The 17,773-nt window shown below is 40.1% G+C and overlaps 1 protein-coding gene across 4 annotated transcripts in view; it reads right to left on the bottom strand.

The window, feature by feature from the left end:
- CFH (complement factor H) overlaps window positions 1-17,773 on the bottom strand; it is a 231,337-nt gene that overhangs the window by 144,711 nt on the left and 68,853 nt on the right. For 2 of the 4 annotated variants that reach the window (XM_064593898.1, XM_064593899.1), the window contains exons 1-3: window positions 8,073-8,292; window positions 6,941-7,131; window positions 5,770-5,853 (exon numbers count right to left, since the gene is read on the bottom strand). The exons of 1 other annotated variant lie outside the window; for it this stretch is intronic. In XM_064593898.1, coding sequence (XP_064449968.1) covers window positions 5,770-5,853; window positions 6,941-7,131; window positions 8,073-8,128 — 331 coding nt within the window. In that variant the 5' untranslated portion in view covers window positions 8,129-8,292. Of the gene's footprint in view, window positions 1-5,769; window positions 5,854-6,940; window positions 7,132-8,072; window positions 8,293-17,773 lie in introns of those variants that run through there. One more of the 4 variants, XM_064593897.1, reaches the window with a different exon arrangement.

The following is a 17,773-nucleotide window of genomic DNA, read 5'->3' as shown; positions in this document are numbered from 1 at the left end:
AATATCTAAAGTCCATATAATTATCAATTTTTTTTTGTTTTTGTTTTTGCTCACTCTTACTCCTGAAATCAAGATTTTGTGTGTGTTTGATTATCTTTGATTGTCAACTGATATTTTTTTTTTTTTTAAAGATTTTATTTATTTATTTTTCAGAGAGAAAGAGAGAGAGAACACAAGCAGGGGGAGAAGGAGGCTCCCCACTGAGTAAGGAGCCTGATGCAAGATGGATCACAGGACCCTGGGATCATGATCTGAGCTGAAGGTAGATGCTTAACCAATTGAGCCACCCAGGAGTCCCTCAACTGATATTTTCATGATATGTGAGAATACTGATGGTCTATTTGTTTTTGTTTTTTTTTTTCATAAGAGAAAGAATATTTTTATTTAATTCTGCCAAGTTCCAGAAGTCAATATTACATTTCTGGTAAAAAATCCTTTTAACAATTATTGCTATATTCCAAAGTCTTAATTTGCTTTGAGTGCATATATTATTTTATTTAACTAAGAAAACTTTAGGGCCTTTTATGTTGTCTGTATAAACAATATTTACTTTAAGATATGTTTTGTCTTGTCCCTGAGGAATATTATAAGTTGATGCAGGAGAGGATAGAAAATTAACTTAGGAGTCTATAGCATATATGTGTAAATTGATTTTAAACATAGTTATTCCAGTATTATTAGTGTACATTCATATTTATAATATTTAGGGTAATTAATTCTCTTACTTTATAATTTTAAATAATTATTTCCTTTTATAATCTAGATTAAAAGTATTTTTTCCTATAATTAATAATCTCAATTATTTAATTATATGTATTAATGCGTTAGGTAAAAGCACGAACTGCTACATTAGTTCAATTACCGTTCTTCCTAGACCTCATTTAGAATTCATCAAAAAGAAATAGTTAGACTGGACAATGTTTGTGGATTTTTCTGACCTGAATATTTGGTTTAAGTGTTAAAGGAAAGCTGCTGAAGAGATACAATTTGCATCAGAAAGAGAATATGATTATATTTCAAACCTCTTTTAAAAATATTTGCATGACGATTTTCATCAATCAATAATATCCTATGCCTCTATACAAAGTTTACAATAATTTCTCAATTAAATTTTAATTTTCGATATCATTATTTTGCTTTTTATTCTCCCCTTACTAGATTATGAAAGTCATCACCTTTTAACTGTAGGAAATTTCAGCTTCAAACTTCCCTTCCTTTGTAGTGCAGTGCAGGCAGGTGACCTAGGTCGCACAATTCAGACCCAATTTGAGATTCAATTTTTAAAGTTACAAATTACGGGCGCCTGGGTGGCTCAGTCGTTAAGCGTCTGCCTTCGGCTCAGGTCATGATCCCAGGGTCCTGGGATCGAGCCCCGCATCGGGCTCCCTGCTCAGCGGGAAGCCTGCATCTCCCTCTCCCACTCCCCCTGCTTGTGTTCCCTCTCTCGCTGTGTCTCTCTCTGTCAAATGACTAAATAAAATCTTAAAAAAAAAAAAAAAAGTTACAAATTAAAGAAACAGGTATTTGGTTGAATCAATATTCTGAGAGGAATGGGAGTGGAGACATCTAGCTTTTGGGGGCAGAAGTTGTCCTGAGTCAAATAGTTAGCCCTGCTCTGACGCATTAGACAGCATACTGGAAAGTGTCATAGAGAAGACAAGGAACAAATATTTACACTAAAAGAAAAGCACACTCTTACATGTAGATGGATTCAAACTCATCACTCCATGTTTCTCTTTCGTAAAAAAGTTTTAGAAGTGTCCATTTTTGGTCTAAAGCAATGAGGTTATATCTGGCTATTTTAATTTAGGAGTTGTTTGCTATTTCTTCCCCTAAGGAGAAAACAATGTCAATTACAGTGCTGAGTGTTTTGTTTTTTACTGTTTTCAGTCTCAACTGGCTATATGGTATAAAACCAAGGTGCTTTCTGTTTGCAAGAGCTAACCATTAAATAAAATGAATTTTATAAACTTCCCTTTGAGAACCAGATCTCAGAGGACTCACCACAGAATTTTTTTACTCTAGTAGAAAATTTTTAATCTAGAGAATTTTTACTCTAATGTTTAGAGCACTAGATACAAGGGCAGTTCTCTTACTTACAGAAAGTTAACAGAAGTCCTCTTGGCCAGGACAGAGAAGGAGAGGAAAGGGAGAGCAAGATAGAGGATGTATGAATAGAGATAATTAGAAGTCTCAGAGAGATTTCTGCTTCACTTTTCTCCAAAAATTTTGGAAGAAAACAACTTTCGGTGGGTGCTTTACAGTACAATAAAGATTACATTGTGGCATTTTAGAAAGAAAAGGAATCTCAAGTAGTACTACCTTGTTTCTCATGTGTGTGATGGAGAATATCCAAGTTTTCAAGAGGGAGATTGTTCTGAATAGTTGTTTTTGGACCAATGAGCCCTGGGAGTAGGATCAGATAAGTATAAAATGGGAATTCCTCCCAATATGATGGCCTAAGAAGGAGCATAACTGGCAATTTCTGCAAAGGGTAGATTATTAGTCACTGGATGCCACCATCATAGACAGTGGCTTCAACCACAGGCACTTATGTTTCAGTATTCTAGAAACCGGAAGTTTAGGTCAGGGTGTCAGCACGGTCAGTTCTGAAGAGAGGTCTCTTCCTGGCTGGTCTAGGTTACCTCCATCTGCTGTGTGCACATGACCTCTTCTGTGTGAGCGGGGGGGGCGGGGGAGAGAGAGAGAAAGAGAGAGCTCTTGGTGCCTCTTCTGAACAAGGGCACTGATCCCATCATGAGGACACCAACCTTCATGATCTCATCTAATCTCATCTAACCCTAATTACCTTTGTAAAGGACCTGTCCCCAAATACAGTCACATTAGAGGTTAGGGCTTCAATATATGACTTTGGGGGACACAAACATCCAGTCGATAACAGGTAGGGATGGTGACTTCTTCCCTTTTGTAATACAAATGCCTAATAGCCTTTCAGTAATATTTTTAAGTGAACTAGTCTTGTAGGGCCAAACTCATCATATTTGATGTCCTTTGTCTTGATGACCTCTATTATCAAATTAGTTACCACTTCTTATGCTCTAATATTGCTTTATACCTTCTAAATAATTTAATTCCTCAACTTCCAGCTTTGACTATACCACTCCATTAACTAATTAGTATACAAAATAAATTCAATATTCCTTAACCTGATATCGTTCCTGAGGTCCAGAGAGATATAAAAATACTGAGATAAATGTCCTTCTTTTAACTGCAACATTATAGCCTAAATCCAAAATAGAAAGACATAAATGTTCTATGATAGGGGACTGGTCATGCTAATTATATGTTAACAACAGTAAATAATGTATTCACTGAAATGATATTATAGAAAATAATAGCATCAGATAATAATCATGCTGGAATATTAAGTACAAAATCAATTTAAAGAAATAATATATTTTTCTTATATTATTTGTTTTCCTAATTCCCTGACCCTTCACATATACTGTACGATCCTTGAGGAAAAGGACTGTGTTTCATTCATCATTATGTCCCTGGAACCAGATTGTTGACAGACAGTAAACACTGAAAAATGTTTATTGCTTTGACTGAGTTGTCTGAAACAAAGTAGGAGAGATATAAAATGTGAAAATATTCTTAGTAACACAAAGATACACATACTGTCTTATATTAGTGTGCAATATTAAGTGTCAAATATGTTACATACATTTTGAAGCAAAATTAAAACTATCAATGTAATTATAAAAATAAATCCACCTTTGGAAATGGAAGGAATTAAACTATTTCCTGTGCTCCTTCTAAGGACAGGCAGCACTCTTCTGATTTTAAAACATTTCTTTACCTGGTGTGGTTATAATATTGTTCCAGTTTATTAAATGGGCTAAATGTACTGCTTTTCAAAATTCTTTGAATGTTTTCCTTACTCTATATAGGTTTATACAGAACCTAAATGTATTCTGATAGACCTCTATGAACATCTGCAGGTGAACAATTCTTTAAAGCCTGCAGCTCTAACAGTCAGAAGTAGCCAGAGAAACAGTTCAGTTAGTCAGAATGAACCATTCCAGTCCTGAAATTGTCAATCATTTAGTTATAGATTATATTGCCTGTATATTTTTCCTTTTCCTAAGTAAAGAGGCTAGTTATTTTCTTGCTGTGGGCCCCCAGGATTTCCCTAAACAACTATCTTTTTGCATGAAGAATAATTTCGTAAATTATCTCAGCAGGACCTGCAACAAGAACAAAAAAATAAGTGATTGTATGTGACTTATTTTTTCCCAAAGTTCAGGGTGTGTGTGTGTGTTTAGGATTACATAAATGTGCATGTTTGTATTTAGTAGACAATAGTAATTTTTATAAACAGAACAAACAAGGAATAGCATATTGCTTTATTTTGAGATCAAAACAGAACTATCAGGCATAAATATTCATTTATCTATTTAACAAACATTTGTTGAATATTCACTATTCACTATCATATTGTGTTAGGAAGTAACTTTAAAATAGTGAGAAAGACATATACCGTCTTCTCCAAAGCTTATTCTTTTTGTTTTTTGTGCTCTTATTTGGCTAGGGGTCAGTGTGAGAACAGGTAAATTCTACTTTCTTAGCAAATTTCAGTTACACAATATAGTGTTACCAATTATAATCACTTTATCCATTATCCATTAGATCTTCACGTTATCCATTAGATCTTCCAACTGTATTTATCCTATAACTGAAAGTTTGTATCCTTTGACCAAACTCTCCCTATTTCTCTCATCCCCCAACTCCTGGCAATCACCCACACAGGCTCACTGCCATTTACCCATGGCCCACTCTGTGCTTCTGGAAGAAGAATCTGTTTTTCTCTTTTATTTTTTTATTTTTATTTTTTATTTTTTTAAAGATTTTATTTATTTATTTGAGAGAGAGAGAGAGAGAGAGAGAGCATGAGAGGGGGGAGGGTCAGAGGGAGAAGCAGACTCCCTGCTGAGCAGGGAGCCCGATGCGGGACTCGATCCAAGGACTCCAGGATCACGACCTGAGCTGAAGGCAGTTGCTTAACTAACTGAGCCACCCAGGCGCCCCCTGTTTTTCTCTTTTAATCTTTACCCATAAGCTTTGGAAGTTGTCCTTTCCCACCCCCTTCCCCAGTTTTACCTAAGTTTTTCCCCCAAAGGCACAGCGGACAGGCACAGTACCTGTTCCCCACCAAGGCAATGGCACAGAGGTCCCCCTTCTGTACCTGCAGCAGACCGGCAGGGGGCACCACCAGGCCTGGAAGCATCAAATATGTGGCAAACAAGACAAAAGCATCACAACGCACATTGTGCCTCTAACCAATTCCAAGTTTTACTTCATCATTTATGCATTCACTCAGCCAACAAACACTTATGAAGTATCAACTAGGTTATTGATAATGAAAATTAAGAAATGCAACCTAAGCATCAGACCTTTTCCCTTTGGGGGGCTAGTGGTCAAACTGAAGCACCAAGCTGACAGTCAGGTTCCATGATCTCTTACTCTGCTTTCCAAAATTTAGCTTATTGATTTAAAGTATAGCATATGGTTCACAAAGCATTTTCTGATTTAAGTACAAAGTACGAAGCTTATTGAGGCCTTTCAACAGGGTCCTAGCGGCCCAGGGACCTTATGGAAGCAGCCAAGTGAGGGAGGAAACACACATGGGGAAAAAATTCCATTTTTCAATTGTATGAATACAGGAAATGGGTGCATTTATTAAAGTAGTTGGCCCTTACTAAGTAGGTTTTGGCCAATAGCCAGAATATAGGAAAATCCTCTTACCTGCTCCCCCGACCAGTTTTTCGAGCACCAGAGGCCATGTTGTGAACGTTGGGAGAAGGTCAGGATAGGACCACAAGGTGTATACTGCCCAAAAAGAGACACAGAAAGACTTATTGCCAAAAGGTCAATCCCCTAGGGAACTGGCAAGCCAAACACTAAGGGCACTTAAATTAAGAAATAGAAAAGAAACTCAACTCAAAGCTAGAGGGGAGGCTGTGAGGCCCAAAGAGGTTTCCTTCTTAAAGCAGGCAGATACTTAAAAAACTGGATGTCCCTCGAGACTGGGAGGCCCCTATGATTCCACCTGGATGCGGCAGCAAAATGGGCACGGTAGATAAAAGCGGGGACAGAGACCCAACAAGGATGCCATCTGTGACCTCAGAAGCAAGTAAGCGAAGAACAGGGCGCCAGCCTGTAGGAAATGTTGAAACCTCCCCATGTTTATTATTTTTATTCCCTCTGTGTTCACAGTGATTAGCAGTAAAACCTGAGATCAAAAAGGGCCTGTCTGTAGAGCCGCCAAGTGGAGTGGGGGCACAGGGAACCGAAGGCGACCGCGTTGCGCCGCTGCCGCCAAGCTTGGGGGAGAAGAGCCCCAAGTGACAAAGTAGGCGTCAGCAGCTACGGAAAAGAGAAAAGGACTCTGAATGTCTGAGATCTGTGACAAAGAGAGAAAGCAAAGGATCCTGAGAGCCGGGCAGAGCCTCAGAAAGAATCCTGTGAGGTATCTCGATTGAAGTACATCAGTAAGACAGCTGGGTATGTAGTTTAATTAACCTAGCTTCCTTCCTATCACCGTATCTCTTCAGTTTCTTAAGAAAATCCTGCTAATGAAGTTTTAAGAATATTTTTTACATGTCCTGAAATCCCACCCTTTTCAAGACCTCTGCTCCATCCCTACTTAACCCACTATGAATTATTATTCCTTCATCTCAGAACGTCCCTTGCCAACTTATCCTCTTCCTGTGTTAGCCCTGTTATTCTCCCTCCTGTAGCAGTTCTTGATCTTGAAAGACCCAATTCTAGGGACACTGGGTCCAAAAAGACCCTTAGGGATGATATTGGGAGATTTTGCACTTCACGTTTTAAGTAAGGCAGTTTAATGAAAGAAAGGAGAAACAGATGGTAGGCAAGGATGATAGTAATGGCCATCTCCATCCTATTGACATACCTGTTGGATACAGGTTTTTCTCCAGTTCAAATAGGATGGGGTTGCCACCACACACGTACACAGTCACTGCATCCCCTCTGTGAGCATACAACTTCACAACGTTGAGCTCTTCCTTTCCAGGTACTAAGGCAGGGACCTGATCTCTTCCAAGAGTGGGGAAAGCAGTGGTCACATCAGCCCGAAGCTTTCTCCTGCAGAGAGCAAACCAGTACCTGGCGTGAGTCCTGCCTGGACGGATTTTAATACATAGGAAGGACTCCGAAGGACTTCCTATAGAATCACAAGGGCCAAGGAAAAGCTGGTTGATGATGCCCCATTCTCATACACTCTTCCAAAACATCCTATTCTCTTTCTCATCCAATGTCTCATCTATTTTCACATATTCCTGGGGGCAAGTCTTTCCGTTTTACAAAGAAAGAGGACAACTGAGAACCAGTGAGTAACCAGGTTAGCCTGACTAGAAACCCAGCCCTACCTTCCAGACTCCATGCCTCGCCCTTGGACCCACCCCTTTCCTCACATCTGCCCGGCGCATCTGTCAGTTTATGGTTAAAAAGCTATACGAGGGCACCAAGAGTGACTAGAGAACACTGGTTCCAAAATTCGCAACGTGGTATCAGCATCTGCAACACTGCGTAACAGACCCAGCTCTTAAAACGTGGCCCTTAATTCTCTCCCACTTCACCCTCCATCTGTCTCTCCTGCCAGAAGTAACCGCCACATCCTTTTTCTCCCGTAGTTGTAGTTCCCGGTGCCCCTCTGATTTTTCCTAAGGGACTCGAAGCTCTTTGGAGGGCGGGGAACCTGCAATCCTTCGTGTTTGACCCCTCAACACCTTATGTCGACCGCAGTCAGTAAGCGCTGGCTGAATTACGTTTTCCTTTAAACTAACTAGAATATCCAAAAGACAGCCCGGGAGACAAACCAGGCCTGCTCTCCCTCTTCGCCCTCAAAATGAGTCTAACCCACCCCCGCTCCCCGGCTGGACGTTCCCTCGGCCTCCACCCCAGGTCGGCTGAGCTAGCTCAGAGAGGCAGTGGGCCAGCCTCTGCGCTGAGAAATGTCGGGGTGCCCTGGCGGGCGGAGCAGGCCCCGCCTCTCCCTCACCTGTCCGGCCCCTTCTCTCCCTCACCTGTCCGACCCCTTGATGGCCGTGTTGGACTTGACCCGAAAGGCCTTGGCAAACATGTCTGCTCGAGTGGCCTGGGGAGGGGAAGGAGAGCACAGAAGCCGGGACCGTCAGGGAAACGAGAACGCGGAGGCTTCCCGACCCGCAGCCCTGGGGGCAGCCATGCTGGGGCCCAGCTGGAAAAGGGGCCCGGCTGGAAACCTGGGCCGCTCGGCTTCGCGGCCACAGGCGCTGCGGGGACCGCGGCCGGCCCCTAGTGGCAAGGCCGGGAACTGAAGCAGGGCGGGCGGGGCCTGGGGAAGGCGGGGCGGATTCCCTCTCGGTCGCCCTCCCTCGGCCCGGCTCTGCGCCTGCGCGAGCTGCTGGCGTCGGCCGGTGTCTATTGACCCCGTCGTGGCAACCTTGACCCGGTTAGTTTGCCCTCGGTCGGTGTTAGGTTGTGTTCGGTCGGTACCGTGTCAGCCTCCGTGCCGTTCAGTTTAGTTCAGCTCCACAAAATTAATTGAACTCTTGTGTTTTATTAGTTTTGCAGGCCTCTCGAATTATTTTAAGGGCTTTTGTACATGAAAGTCTTTACATTTTATCGTACGCTAGAGGTCCAGGATTTTCTCCTTGTTTTTAAATTTACGTGAAATGATAATAACAATAACAGAGAATCCACCCTTGTCCCAGGTTTGCCCCGCATGTTATGAGGAGAAAACTACAAATGATCGTCAAAGCTACTTAAGAATATTTTTGGCCACTTTTAGGTAAATTTTTCAAAGCGTTATTGATTTTTGAGTTCAGGCTTTATTTGAAGAGGGGAGGTTGTTTCCCAAACTAAAGGAATAACCTTGCTTATAAAAAAAAGATCTGTGAGGCAGATTAGGTTCAAATTATGGTTTGGCTTTTCCCTTCCAATGTGATCACGGGCTAGGGCTTATTTCTGAAACTCCTGCATTCTCTGAAAGATTTGGATGTAACACCCACCTCCTAGGGTTTCCATTAGAAAGGATGGAGGTAATGTATGTGATAACGTTACACAGTGCTTTGCGGATTTCCAGTAATATATTTAAAAAGTCTCCGACAGGGGTGAGAGATGGGCTTCCCTGAGAGGGGCTGCTGTGCGCACCTGGGGTTCGGGCACCTACTAAATTAAATTTTGCATATGAAAAGTTAAGGGCAGAGTGTCCATCCACCAAGAAAAAAAATCCTAATTGTTTGATTGGATGACACAGTTACACAAAGAAAAATTCCACATTGACTGTCCAAAGATGAGGCCTTCCACAGTGTCTGCCCACCACCACCATTCTTGGAGGGGGTTCTAATCCCACCTAGCCCCCCACCCCCCCGCCCCCAATTTGGGTTCCTCCTACACTTCTGAGCCACTAGACTTTTATTCTGAAGCATCCCAGCAACAAGGCCAAAGTCAGAGGAGCCCAGAGGAGGACAATGCCACAGAACCTTCTCTCTTTGGGCCCCGGCCCCAGCAACACTTCGCGGGTGTGTGTGTGTGTGTGTGTGTGTGTGTTGGGTGTGGGGGGGATGATGCCAGACTGTGTTGCTGACTAGGTCGATTGCAGCACAGCTACTGAGGTTGCTGAGGAAGGTTATTCACGGGAATATTGGAACTAGATACTAAAATAAATAAATACGAAAACACATTATAGATAAATGTGTAAAATAATCTCCCTTCTCTATAAAAAAAGGAGATTAATGAACACTGGAATGATGTCAGAAACTAATAAAAATATAACTTTATTAAATGAGGGATCAGATATGATGGAAGTAAGACTACTCGGCATACTTCTCATATTACTTTGACTTTTGAAGCCTGTAGGTGTTTGAACCACCTGGGTGCCTCAGTTGGTTAAGTGTCTGACTCTTGGTTTTCGGCTCAGGTGATGATCTCAGGGTGGTGAGATTGAGTCCCACACTGGGATCATGCTCCGCTGGGAGTCTGCTTGAGTTTTTCTTTCTCTCCCTCTGTTCATCCCCCCTTTCTCTCTCTCCCTGAAATAAATAAATAAATAAAATCTTTAAAAAAATGTAGGTGCTTTTCATATTTTTAAGTTTAGCTTAAAAGAGAAAAGCAAAATCTAAAATTGAAAAAAAATACTAACGCAAATAAGTGTAAAGCTCTATTAATCAGAGTTAAGAATTATTTCAAGTCATTTTTGAAGAGAGTAATTACACTCACAGTCAAACATCCTGGGACAAAATAAATGCAAAGACATTTTAACCTTCATTCAGCAGTTTAACTGCTAATAGTAATGTTTGCATTATACTCTTAATATTATTTCTAAAAATTCTGAAATATAAGAAATATAAGAATATATGAATAAAGAGAAAAGACAGAAAGTGTATTTAAAAGTTTCTTAGCCCTGTATTATTATTATTATTTTTTAAAGATTTTATTTATTTATTTGAGACAGAGAGAATGAGAGAGAGAGAGCACATGAGAGGGGGGAGGGTCAGAGGGAGAAGCAGACTCCCTGCCGAGCAAGGAGCCCGATGCGGGACTCGATCCCGGGACTCCAGGATCATGACCTGAGCCGAAGGCAGTCGCCCAACCAACTGAGCCACCCAGGCGCCCCAGCCCTGTATTATTTTTAACTCTGAATTGTAAGACCCAATAGGAGCCAATGAATTTTAAATTTCATTTCTATTTCAGATTTCTGACAAGCAAAAAGACATTTAATGACTTTCAACAGTATTGAACATTCCCATCTAGTACCAATAACACAATTCTTGTGTTCTAAACACTATTTCCCAATAAAAAGAAACAGACCTTTTTGGAAAGCTGTATGATTATGGGTGTTGGTCAGGGAAGTATACAGCGAGCCTGGAACATTGTGTTGTGCTAAAAAGAAATGAAAACACTCAAAGACTAGAGGGTATAACAAAGCAATCAGGAGCCAGTTTCAAGAGGCACTCACTAGCCAAATTTGGGATAATTTGAGCTTCAAAGAATAATGACTATAATTGTTTGTAACAAATTGAATAAATAAAAATTCATGAATCCATGCTGATAGAACGTTAAAAAAAAAGAAAAAAATCTTTTTATTTTATTATGTTATATTAATCAGCATACATTACAGCATTAGTTTTTGATGCAGTGTTCCATGATTCATTGTTTGCGTGTAACACCCACTGCTCCGTTGAGTACATGCCCTCTTTAATACTCATCACCAGGCTAACCCAACCCACACCCCCCTCCCCTCTAGAACCCTCAGTTTGTTTCTCAGAGTCCATAGTCTCTCATGGTTCATCTCCCCCTCCGATGTCCCCCCTTCATTCTTCCCTTCCTGCTATCTTCTTCTTCTTCTTTTTTTTTTTTTTAACATATAATGTATTATTTGTTTCAGAGGTACAGGTCTGTGATTCAACAGTCTTACACAATTCACAGCACTAACCATAGCACATATACTCCCCAATGTCTATCACCCAGCCACCCCATCCCTCCCACCCCCCCACCACTCCAGCAACCCTCAATTCGTTTCCTGAGATTTAGAATTCCTCATGTCAGTGAGATCACATGATACATGTCTTTCTCTGATTGACTTATTTCACTCAGCATAACACCCTCCTGATCCATCCACGTCATTGCAAATGGCAAGATTTCATTCCTTTTGATGGCTGCATAATATTCCATTGTATATATATACCACTTCTTCTTTATCCATTCATCTGTCTATGGACATCTTGGCTCTTTCCACAGTTTGGTTGTGGACATTGCTGCTATAAACATCGGGGTGCACGTACTCCTTCGGATCCCTACATTTGTATCTTTCGGGTAAATACTCAGTAGTACAATTGCTGGGTCGTATGGTAACTCTATTTTCAACTTTTTAAGGAACCTCCATACTGTTTTCCAGAGTGGCTGTACCAGCTTGCATTCCCACCAACAATGTAGGAGGGTTCCCCTGTCTCCCCATCCCCGTCAACATCTGTCATTTCCTGACTTCTTAATTTTAGCCATTCTGACTGGTGTGAGGTGGTATCTCATTGAGGTTTTGATTTGGATTTCCCTGCTGCTGAGCAATGTAACACTTTTTCATGTGTCTGTTGTCCATTTCGATGTCTTCTTTGGAAAAATGTCTGTTCATGTCTTCTGCCCATTTCTTGATTGGATCATTTGTTTTTTGGGAGTTGAATTTGATAAGTTCTTTATAGATTTTTGATTACTCGCCCTTTATCTGATATATCATTTGCAAATATCTTCTCCCATTCTGTCGGTTGTCTTTTGGTTTTGTTGACTGTTTCTTTTGCTGTGCAAAAGCTTTTTATCTTGATGAAGTCCCAAGAGTTCATTTTTGCCCTTGCTTCCCTTGCCTTTGGTGATGCTTCTAGGAAGAAGTTGCTGCGGCTGAGGTCAAAGAGGTTGCTGCCCATGTTCTCCTTTAGGATTTTGATGGACTCCTGTCTCACATTTAGGTCTTTCAACCATTTGGAGTCTATTTTTGTGTGTGGTGTAAGGAAATGGTCCAGTGTAATTCTTCTGCATGTGGCTGTCCAATTTTCCCAACACCATTTGTTGAAGAGACTCTCTTTTTGCCATTGGACATTCTTCATGCTTTGTCGAAGATTAGTTGACCATAGAGTTGAGGGTCCATTTCTGGGCTCTCTATTCTGTTCCATTGATCTATGTGTCTGTTTTTGTGCCAGGACCATACTGTCTTGATGATGACATAGAGCTAGAAGTCCGAATTGTGATGCCACCAGCTTTGCTTTTCTTTTTCAACATTCTTCTGGCTATTCAGGGTCTTTTCTGGTTCCATACAAATTTTAGGATTATTTGTTCCATTTCTTTGAAAAAAGCGAATGATATTTTGATAGGGATTGCATTGAATGTGTAGATTGCTCTAGGTAGCACTGATGCCTTCACAATATTTGTTCTTCCAATCCTTGAGCATGGAACGTTTTTCCATTTCTTTGTGTCTTCCTCAATTTCTTTCATGAGTACTTTATAGTTTTCTGAGTACAGATCCTTTGCCAATTTGGTTAGATTTATTCCTAGGTATCTTATGGTTTTGGGTGCAATTGTAAATGGGATCGACTCCTTAATTTCTCTTCTGTCTTGTTGTTGGTGTATAGGAATGCTACTGATTTCTGTGCATGGATTTTATATCCTGCCACATTACTGAATTCCTGTATGAGTTCTAGCAGTTTTGGGGTGGAGTCTTTTGGGTTTTCCACATAAAGTATCATATCATCTGCAAACAGTGAGAGTTTGACTTCTTCTTTGCCGATTCAGATGTCTTTTATTCCTTTTGGTTGTCTGATTGCTGTGGCTAGGACTTCTAATACTATGTTGAATAGCAGTGGTGATAGTGGACATCCCTGCCGCATTCCTGACCTTAGGGGGAAAGCTCTCAGTTTTTCCCCATTGAGAGTGATATTTGCTGTGGGTTTTTCATAGATGGCTTTTATGATATTAAGGTATGTACCCTCTATCCCTATATTCTGAAGAGTTTTGATCAAGAAAGGATGCTGTACTTTGTCAAATGCTTTTTCTGCATCTATTGAGAGGATCATATGGTTCTTGTTCTTTCTTTTATTAATGTATTGCATCACACTGATTGAATTGCGGATGTTGAAGCAATCTTGTAGCCCAGGGATAAATCCCACTTCGTCTTGGTGAATAATCCTTTTAATGTACTGTTGGATCCTATTGGCTAGTGTTTTGCTGAAAATTTTTACATTCATGTTCATCAGGAATATTGGTCTATAATTCTCCTTTTTGATGGTGTCTTTGTCTGGTTTTGGGATCAAGGTAATGGTGACCTCAAAAAACGAGTTTGGAAGTTTTCCTTCCATTTCTATTTTTTTTATTTATTTATTTGAGAGAGAGAGAGAATGAGAGAGAGAGAGCATGGGGGGGAGGGTCAGAGGGAGAAGCAGACTCCCCGCTGAGCAGGGAGCCTGATGTGGGACTCGATCCCGGTACTCCAGGATCATGACCTGAGCCGAAGGCAGTCGCTTAACCAACTGAGCCACCCAGGTGCCTCATTTCTATTTTTTGGAACAGTTTCAGAAGAATAGGTATTAATTCCTCTTGAAATGTTTGGTAGAATTCCCCTGGGAAACCATCTGGCCCTGGGCTCTTGTTTGTTAGGGTATATTTGATGACTGCTTCAATTTCCTTAGTGGTTATGGGTCTGTTCAGGTTTTCTATTTCTTCCTGGTTCTGTTTTGGTAGTTTATACATCTCTAGGAATGCATCCATTTCTTCCAGATTATCTAATTTGCTGGCATATATTTGCTCCTAATATGTTCTTATAATTGTATTTCTTTGGTGTTGTTTGTGATCTCTCCTTTTTCATTTGTGATGTTATTTCTTTGGGTCCTTTCTTTTTTCTTTTGATAAGCCTGGCCAGGGGTTTATCAATCTTATTAATACTTTCAAAGAACCAGCTCGTAGTTTCATTGATCTGTTCTACTGTTCTTTTGGTTTCTATTTCATTGATTTCTGCTCTGATCTTTATTATTTCTCTTCTCCTGCTGGGTTTAGGCTTTATTTGCTGTTCTTTCTCCAGCTCCTTTAGGTGTAGGGTTAGGTTGTGTTTGAGACTTTTCTTGTTTCTTGAGGAAGGCTTATATTGCTATATACTTTCCTCTTAGGACTGCCTTTGCTGCATCCCAAAGATTTTGAACAGTTGTGTTTTCATTTTCATTGGTTTCCATGAATTTTTAAAATTCTTCTTTAATTTCCTGGTTGACCCATTCATTCTTTAGTAGGATGCTCTTTAGCCTCCATGTATTTGAGTTCTTTCCGACTTTCCTCTTTTTATTGAGTTCTAGTTTCAAAGCATTGTGGTCTGAAAATATGCAGGGAATGATTCTAATCTTTTGGTACCAGCTGAGACCTGATTTGTGACCTAGGATGTGATCTGTTCTGGAGAATGTTCCATGGGCACTAGGAGAAGAATGTGTATTCCATTGCTTTGGGATGGAATGTTCTGAATATATCTATGAAGTCCATTTGGTCCAGTGTGTCATTTAAAGTCTTTATTTCCTTATTGATCTTTTGCTTCGATGATCTGTCCATTTCAGTGACAGGGGTGTTAAAGTCCCCCACTATTATTGTATTGTTGTTGATGTGTTTCTTTGTTTTTGTTTTAATTGACTTATATAATTGGCTGCTCCCATGTTAGGGGCATAGATATTTACAATTGTTAGATCTTCTTCTTGGATAGACACTTTAAGTAGAATATAGTGTCCTTCCTCATCTCTTAAAATTTGTCTGATCTAAGGATTGACACCCCAGCTTTCTTTTGGTGTCCATTAGCATGGTAAATGATTTTCCACCCATTCACTTTCAATCTGGGGGTGTCTTTGGGTCTAAAATGAGTCTCTTGCAGACAGCATATCAATGGGTCTTGTTTTTTTATCCAATCTGATACCCTGTGTTTTCTGATTGGGGCATTTAGCTCATTTACATTCAGGGTAACTATTGAAAGATATGAATTTAGTGCCATTGTATTGCCTGTAAGGTGACTGTTACTGTGTATTGTCTGTGTTCCTTTCTGGTCTATGTTGCTTTTAGGCTCTCTCTTTGCTTAGAGGACCCCTTTCTATAGTTATTGTAGGGCTCTTTTTGTGTTTGCAAATTTCTTTAATTTTTGTTTGTCCTGGAAGCTTTTTATCTCTCCTTCTATTTTCAATGACAGCCTAGCTGGATATAGTATTCTTGGCTGCATATTTTTCTCATTTAGTGCTCTGAATATATCATGCCAGTCCTTTCTGGCCTGCCAGGTCTCTGTGGATAGGTCTGTTGCCAATCTAATGTCTTATGTTTCATTGTAGGTCACAGATCTCTTCTCCTGAGCTGCTTTCAGGATTTTCTCTTTGTCTCTGAGACTCGTAAGTTTTACTATTAGATGTCAGGGTGTTGACCTATTTTTATTGATTTTGAGAGGGGTTCTCTGTGCCTCCTGGATTTTGATGCCTGTTTCCTTCCCCAAATTAGGGAATTTCTCTGCTATAATTTGCTCCAATATACCTTCTTCTTCTTCTTTTTTTTAAGATTTTATTTATCTCTGAGAGAGAGAGAATGAGAGAGAGAACATGAGAGGAGAGAGTGTCAGAGGCAGAGGCTGACTCCCCACTGAGCAGGGAGCCTGATGCGGGACTCAATCCTGAGACCCCAGGATCATGACCTGAGCCAAAGGGAGTTGCTTAACCAACTGAGCCATCCAGGTGCCCCTCCAATATACCTTCTGCCACTCTCTCTCTTTCTTTTTCTTCTGGGATCCCAATTATTCTAATATTGTTTCTTCTTATGGTATCGCTTATCTCTCGAATTCTGCCCTCGTGATCCAGTAGTTGTTTATCTCTCTTTTTCTCGGCTTCTTTATTCTCCATCATTTGGTCTTCTATATTACTAATTCTCTCTTCTGCCTCATTTATCCTAGCAGTTAGAGCCTCCATTTTGGATTGCACCTCATTAACACCCTTTTTGATTTCAACTTGGTTAGATTTTAGTTCTTTTATTTCTCCAGAAAGGGTTTCTGTAATAACTTCCATGCTTTTTTTAAGCCCAGCTAGTATCTTTAAAATCGTGATTCTGAACTCTAGTTCCGACATTGTACTAATGTCCGTATTGATTAGGTCCCTGGCAGTCGGTACTGCCTCTTGTTCTTTTTGTTGAGGTGATTTTTTTCTGTCTTGTCATTTTGTCCAGAGGAGAACAGATGAATGAAAGAACAAAATGCTAATAGGGTAACGACCCCAGAAAAATATACACTAAACAAATCAGAAAAGAACTGAAACTGGGGGAAAAGAAACGGAAAGAAAGAAAAAAGAAAAAAAAAAACGAAAGAAAAAGATAAAAAAAAACAAAACAAAAGCAAAACAGAATATGATCAAATATGATATGGCTCGTGCATAGATCAGTGCCACACACTAGATTTTGAGCATATTTTGGTCTGTTAGAAGAAAGTACCTCCCAAAATTTTAAAGAAGGGAAAACTTATATATGTACAAAAATAAGGGTAAATATGATGAAGGGATGGAATACGACTGTAAAGATGAAAATTATAAAAGATTTTATAAAAGGAATTGATAAGATAAGAAACTGGTTGAAAAAAGAAATAAGAGGATTAAAAAAAAGGGAGAGAATGTGATCAGGCAGGGGACTAGAACAAAGCCATACACTAGAGATTTAGGGTATATTTTGGTCTGTTAGAAGAAACTGTATCCCAAAATTATAAAGAAAGAACAACTTATACATATATACCTAAAATAAGGTTAACTACTATGAAGGGATAGAATATGACTCTAAAAATGAAAAGTAAAAAAGATTTTTTAAAAAAGGGATTGATAAGATGTTGGTTGAAAAAGGGAAAAAGAAAAATTCAAAAAAAAAAAAGAAAAAGAAAATTAAAAAAAAAATTAACTTTGAAAGACTAAAGCATCATGGTAAAAAAGCCATGAATTCTATGTGCAGTATTCCCCTAGTGCTGGAGTTCTGCCATTCTCATTGATCAGTAAACTTGGTCTTGGCTGGCTGTTCTTCCTGATCTTCTGGGGGAGGGGCCTGTTGCCATGGTTCCCAAATGTCTTTGCTGGAGGTGGAATTGCCCCACCCTTGCTGGGGCAGGCTAAGTAATCTGCTGGGGTTTGCTCTCCGGAGCTTTTGTTCCCTGCAAGCTTTCTGTACAGCTTTGGAGGACAAGAGTGAAAATGAAGGCCTCCCAATCTCCACCCCAGAGGAGCTGAGA

This window comes from Mirounga angustirostris, unplaced genomic scaffold (assembly GCF_029215605.1).
Source record: "Mirounga angustirostris isolate CCGP_5_RB_7025 unplaced genomic scaffold, mMirAng1.0.hap1 SCAF_6, whole genome shotgun sequence".
Taxonomy (NCBI): Eukaryota; Metazoa; Chordata; class Mammalia; order Carnivora; family Phocidae; genus Mirounga; species Mirounga angustirostris.
The sequence above is the reverse complement of the archived record's forward strand: the minus strand, read 5'-3'. Positions and strand labels throughout refer to the sequence as shown.